Source organism: Lolium rigidum, chromosome 6 (genome assembly GCF_022539505.1).
Source record: "Lolium rigidum isolate FL_2022 chromosome 6, APGP_CSIRO_Lrig_0.1, whole genome shotgun sequence".
Classification (NCBI taxonomy): Eukaryota; Viridiplantae; Streptophyta; class Magnoliopsida; order Poales; family Poaceae; genus Lolium; species Lolium rigidum.
In genome coordinates, this window is record NC_061513.1 from 158,348,397 (window position 1) to 158,354,718 (window position 6,322).

General features: G+C 49.4%; 1 protein-coding gene across 1 annotated transcript; it reads left to right on the forward strand.

The window, feature by feature from the left end:
- Positions 1 to 212: 212 nt before the first annotated feature.
- LOC124663460 lies at positions 213 to 5,359 on the forward strand. Its single transcript, XM_047201159.1, has 8 exons — positions 213 to 311; positions 1,197 to 1,441; positions 1,984 to 2,056; positions 2,128 to 2,321; positions 2,632 to 2,718; positions 4,462 to 4,506; positions 4,608 to 4,666; positions 4,839 to 5,359. Exons 1-8 carry the CDS (start codon positions 213 to 215, stop codon positions 5,102 to 5,104), a joined length of 1,068 nt encoding a protein of 355 aa, XP_047057115.1. The 3' UTR covers positions 5,105 to 5,359.
- Positions 5,360 to 6,322: the final 963 nt, after the last annotated feature.

Genomic DNA, 6,322 nt, shown 5'->3' on the forward strand with positions numbered 1-6,322 from the left:
TGAATTGGGCGCTGATGCTTAAGTGGGTTTGGAAGCTTTTTCAACCAGAAAACCCTATTTGGGCCCAGATCATCAGAGCGAAATACGCCTCGGCTAACAACATCTTTGAGGGAACGGGACAAGGGGGTTCCCAATTCTGGCGTAGCCTTCACAAGATCAAGCACCTTTTCAAGCTCGGAGCAAAGTACAGTATCCGCGACGGGAGGCGAACGATGTTCTGGATGGACAAATGGTCTGGCGATACCGCGCTTAAAGATAGATTCCCCAACCTGTTCAGCATTGCCAACGCTCAGATGTGCACGGTGGCTCAGGTGTGTGGGGCTAGGGGCTCTATCTCCTTCCGGAGATCCCTCGACCCTCAGGGGGTGCTAGATTGGCAGCAGCTGAGAGGCATCATCGAGCAAACCAACCTTACCCAGGGACAAGATGGGGTGTCTTGGTCCCTAGAACCCTCTGGGTGCTTCTCGGTTCGATCCATGTACCTGAAGTTGGCCCAAGGGGCGTCTGTTGCTCATTTCCGTGATGTGTGGTCGGCCCGGATCCCGCTTAAAAACAAGATCTTTGCTTGGCAGCTTGTGCTCGGCAAGCTTCCCACAGCCATCAACATTGCTTCCAGGCAGGGGCCTGGCAATGGATGTTGCAAGCTGTGTGGTAGACCGGAAGATGAGTCGCATATTTTCTTCACGTGCTCTCCGGCGGTGTTTGCCTCGGAGCGTTACCCGCCAACTGCTGGACTGCAGCTGGTGCCCCGCTAATTTTGCCCAGTTTTTCGCTATCGTCTCTAGTCCGTCGGGTAGATTTAGACGATGTGTGTGGCTGCTGTTCATTGCTCAATCCTGGGCTCTTTGGCTTTTTAGAAACAAGATGACCATTGAGTCAAAATTCATGAAACACCCAGCTAACATTATTTTCAAAACTATGCTGTTTCTTCAGATGTGGTTGCCGCTAGCAAGGCCCCTGAATCGTCCCTGGCTCGAGCACGCGGTGGCAGAACTAAAGCGGCTGCACGACGCAACTAGCCCAAGAAGACCCGATCATGACGCATGATGCTGCTCTTGTAGCCTTTGTGTTTTCCCGCCTGCGTGGCGTTCGTTGCTGCTTTTATCTTGGCCGAAGCTGTAGTGCCGCAGCATGTATCTCTGAATCCTGTTGAACCTGAGGGCTTTATTGAGAGATATAATTGATGCCCCCCATAGGGGGCCTCACAGCGTTTTCAGCACATCAACCCTTGGATTTTCACACTGTTTTCATCTTGGCCGTTCACTTGTGGCACGGCGCGCGCGTCCTGGTTGGCTGAGAGCCTCCAGGCTCTAAATTACCGTCTGTCCCTCACGCTAGGAAAGAGTGATGCAACAACCATTCCCTACCCGCCTCTGCATGCGTCCAGGTCCCACGGGCAGTTGGGTCCGCGCGCCAGCCGCTACGGCTACGTGCGTGCTTGGTATCTCCTCGCGACATTGGCCAAAAATATCTGAGCGACCTGGGTAGATAGCGGGGCAGGCTTGTCTTCTCCGTCGGTGGTCGGTGCGGGCGGTTCCGTGGCGCCGCGCCATTAGCCGGCGGGAGAAACTCTCACTGTGCGGGGCACTATACCCACGCGCGCCGTCGCTTCGGAGGACCATCTTCCTCACTTTCCCCCGCTTCATCCTCTCCATCCTTGCATCGTCGTCTCCTCCGCATCGTTCGTCCGCCGCAGATCTGGTGCCGTCCGCCGCCTCCCGTCTCGTCGCCGTTGGTCGGCCTTGCCTCATGGCGCCGATTTGCCATGGATTCGGTTAAGGTGAGCCCCTGCTTGACCGATGCGGGTCAGTTGCCGATTCGAGATTCTCCGTGCCGCGGCTGTGCTTGGTCTTCGGCCTTGGCTGGCGCCGGCTGGCGACTCGACGGTGGCCGTGCTGCTGTCCCGTTCCTCCTTCCTTCTTCTGTTTCTTCTTGCTCGCTCTGTGCGCTCCTTACTGTCCTCTTTTTCCCCTCTCTTCGCAGGTCGTTCGTCTGCTGGGATTGCCGCCTCTGCGCGCGGCTGCTTCATTGGGCCTGCTGTTCGATTCGTCCCGTGGTGAGCCCCGTCCTGCTCTTCCCTCTATCTTCCAGCCCTGCAAAAAAAAGTGTTCTTGCACCTGTCTTCAGATTAACGAATCACGCCTGATTAATCCATTCAACAATTTTTTTTCCCCAACGAGGAGATCCATCCGCCTCGCTTTTCCCTCTCGTTGCTTCGTTCCTCTTCCGTCGCCTCCTCCCCTGCCTCTAGATCCGCCGTCCTCCCCCGGCTCCGTCCGCCTCATCGGCCATGGCCCTGCTTTCTCGTGGGTTTGGTTAAGGTGTGTGTGTGTCTGTGATTCACTCTTGCGCGTTCGATTTGTCCGATTTTGGTTCTTTTGGCCGCATTGTTCTTCCTTCCCTGCCTCCTTCTGCTCGTGCTTTTGGTTCTTGTCCCCGTCCGTGCTTTGGCCCGTTCCTTCCGATTTCGGCTTCCTCCTTTCTTCTCCTTGTTTTGAGCTGTCGCTAGAGTTGTTTTGGGTTTGGCCCCTTCCTGCTTCTCCCCTTTTGTCTTCTCCCTTTTGCCTTTTTCTTTTGCTTCTTCCCCTGCACCTGACGTGGCTACTTTTCTTCTGTGTTTCTTCTTTGCAGGTCGTCGCCTTGCTGGAGATTACCGGGTCAGCTGCCCGCATCTGGTTGGAAGTTGACTCCTCAGCCTATTGTTTGCGTCTGCTCCTGGTGAGCTGCTTCTTTCGGTTGGTTCATGCTTTCTCTCTATTTCTAGAGCACTGTCCACGGCCGTAACTGTTCCTGTGCTACGCAGTCGTTAGTATCAAGCAGCTAGATTTGCAGCTTCCCGGGTGCTAGGCATAGTATGAGGGTCATTTTTGGGTTCTAGGAAATACACGTGTTCGTTGCTGTTCCTCAAGTAGGCCTGCATTCTTAGCACATTAAGGTCCGATCAGATCTTTTCCACGTTGCTGAGGGAGTAAGAAAGGTTCTACTTTATATTAGTTTCAGATGGAGAACCTAAAAGTAAATGCAAATCTTGCTGCGTTCCATTCATAGATACAGAGGATGATGAGTTCATCTAGCAACGTGGCTGCCAAAGTGCCGAATTTGGCTGGCAGCTTAGTACTGTCCATGTAAATAGCAGTAGTACGTACTGCCTTGGTTGGTGGAGGTGTAGTTCATTAGCGCCATTGGTAAAGCATGCAACCCCTTGATCTGAGTACTGCTCCTGCTTAACTACGATTTGGCCTACTGTGATCCGATCTGCTGTTTGATTTTTACATGTTCCAAAACTGTTTCTGCACATTGGTTCCATATCTACTACTAATATTAACTGACGACGGGCTCCGGCGAGAAATGAGATACCAAGACGCGTGCCGTACACTCCTACAGCCAGTTAGGTCAGAGCGATACACGCTAAACCAGGAAACATACAAACCAACGACCCTTAACTGGTAACTGATGATGGTTTGGTTCTGTTTCACAATCATCTATTAACATAACCAATTATTAGGCTGTAGATAAACTGTGCAGCTATGATAAATGGATATGTGATAGCTGTGAGAAACTAAACTTTAATGTGCCATCGGTCCTGTGAAGCTTAAAGTGCTTTGCGTGGTCTTACCCATGTTTGTTTGACCTTCAGAAAAGTCAGCTTGTCTGTACAAAATAGAAAAAGTGAGGCACTTAGGTTGTGAACTGTACAACTATGCTGCAAATTTCTTATCGTGTTCTCATGATTACCGTGGTTCCTGTGGGCTTAGTACAATTTAAACTGTCTCCAAGACCAGACGCAGCTACAGTCTGTTATATCGAAGTATAGGTGGACGTCCATACGATTAGGCAGTAGCAAACCTGGAAAATGGTTAGCTACAAGGCAAACTTGGTCCACACTCCGCAATGACCATGTCTTGGTTGAGTTTTCTTGGGAGAAAAATATACATATGCCATGTTAAAGTTTGCAATCTTTTAGCAGAGACGATTTAGATCATTATTCTGTATTAGGAAGCAATTTTGTTTATTTAATTTTATGTATATGTTCAGCTGTTTGCCTTTCTGAACTAGCATTTCAGTTTTGCTGCTACCTTTGGTTGAGCTAGAAATTTGCCGGTAAAGCCTCAGAAAAACCACTCAAGTTGCTACCATGAACTAAGCAGGGCTTCCTAGGGGGAGATGGTGTGGTGTTATATATGCATGCTAGACTTCAGATAGTGCAGGTTAGCCAGGCAGGGGGGGAGATAGTGTTTTTATACATGAGATTGTACTTTTCTAGATAGGCGAGTTCAGTCTCCTCTGATCTTGCTTTACTTTTGACTGTCTGTGGTACTTTATCATTTTCACTTCTACATTACCGGTATCTTGTTTTTCTTGTTTTTGTTCCTCTGCGGTTGCCTTGCTTTTTACGTATGTTCGATTCTGAAGTAGCAAGATTCTTACCGTGTTATTCTTCACCTTAATTGTGTGCTTCAGGTTATTTGGTACTGTGAGTTGTTGCTGGGACTCCTTCTTTCTCAGGTACCGATCTCTACCCGTTTGGTATCAGCGTTTGATTATCTGTTGTGTTTAGATGCATTTTCTTTTTTTACTGAATGATATTATGTTTATGTGTGCTCCAGGTTACTTGCTGCTGGTACCTGCTGCTGGACTTGCCTGTCTAGGATTTCTTGTTTCTCAGGTGCTGATCTCTGTCCATTTGGCATGGCTCTCTGTTCATCTACTATCTTTATATGTATTTTACTTTCGTTACCAGATGATGTTGCTATGTTACTGATAGAAGCTTGCCTTCTGGGTTTTTCCAGCGTTTGGGCGTGTGTCTTTTCCTTGCATTCATTTACTTTGTGTCACAGGATGTTCGCCGTCTCCTATTCTCCTCTGCATTTGTTGGAGTTGGTCGCTTCTCACTGTCGGTTGTCGTACCATGCCTACCTGCGTGAGGTGGACGGTGATGGTTCCGTCCTTGGAGGCGTGGAGCTTGAGATCGCTGTTGTCCAGCAGGAGCCCGCGCCCACCCGGTTTTTTTTCTGGTCGTCCGTGTCGTCCGGTTCGCAGTCTCCGTTCGAGGAATCGGCCTTGCAGGCCATTCGCTTCTTACAGCGTCTGTACGGGTTTGTGATCCGTGACTTCAATTACGAGGGGATGCAGGCCCATAGGGACCTCGCACGTTCTGCTGTTGTCCTTGCAGTTTCAGTCCTTCGGACGGGTAGTGTTGTGTCTCCTGTTGGTGATGTCGGTTGTGTAGATCCTCTTACCGAGTCATTGTGTCGTCAACTGATTTGTAATCAGCTAATCTCTTCTGTCTGTAACATGTAGCATTCTCTGGTTAGGAAACTATTCATTTGATGATTATGTATAAGAGAATACTTCACTACCCCTTCCTTCTATCTATGTTACTGTGCACATATTCTTTCCAGCCGAGCTTCTGTTGGCAGCCTTGGTTACATAGTTCTTCTCATTTGCCTTTTCTACTTGCCGCTTTCTTCTTTGCTACCTGCACTTTAAAGTTCTTATATTTGTTGTCTTACTGTTGTCTGCTATATCGCTGGTTCAGTCCTGCCATGTGTTGCCCTTTCGCGTACTTCTCTTGCTGTTGACGCCATGCCGCCGAAAAAACCTCCTACTTGGATAACTCCTCACTGGGTTCCTCGCCCACCAGCCGACGAGTCGCCTTACAAGAGGAAAAGTATGTTGTCCCAGCAAGTTTTTGGGTTCCTTGTTTTCATGGTGGGTTCCTTACTGTTATGCTGTCAATTAGGAGATGGTTGGCTTCCTTTCCTCGATCGTGAGGTCACTAGGTTTTATCGTAAGAGAAGAAGGCTACTGGTTCGTCTTCGGCGTACTAACTTTGAAGGTGTGGGCTTTGGCTTTCTATGTTAGGTTATTCCGTTTTCTCTGCCCGCTGCTAAACATTTTTTTCCCTGGTCTTGCCGTCTTTGCTATAGAACATGCTATGCAAGATCCAGTAGATGGTGATTGGGAGGGTTTTCCGGGTCAGCTTGCTGAGAGCATTAAAGGTACTAGGTCTACGACTGTCACCATCAGATTTTAGTTAGCGCGAGTCTTCCCGTTGTTGGGCTGTTGCTAAATGTTTGTCTGTTGTCTTCTTTTCCCGTAGCTTCTTACGCAGGACGGTCGTACCAGGGTGCTCCTGAGTATCAGTGCCGGCACTGCGGTGCGGCTTTTTGGTGGGCGGAACGCGTTAAAACGACGTCCTCTGTTTCTCTAAGGCGGGTCGACTATAATCTTTGCTGCAAGGGTGGGAAAGTTTACATCCCACCTTTCAAGAAACCTCCTCCTTTTCTGGATAACCTCCTCCGTTTTGACGGTGACTCCC

Bases quoted from the DNA above. Each gene is read 5' to 3' on its own strand.
- LOC124663460 (XM_047201159.1), top strand. From the start codon at position 213: ATGTTCTGGATGGACAAATGGTCTGGCGATACCGCGCTTAAAGATAGA. The intron at 312-1,196 runs GTGTGTGGGGCT...TGCCCCCCATAG, and splicing joins AGATGTGCACGGTGGCTCAG to GGGGCCTCACAGCGTTTTCA. The intron at 2,719-4,461 runs GTGAGCTGCTTC...TGTGTGCTTCAG, and splicing joins ATTGTTTGCGTCTGCTCCTG to GTTATTTGGTACTGTGAGTT.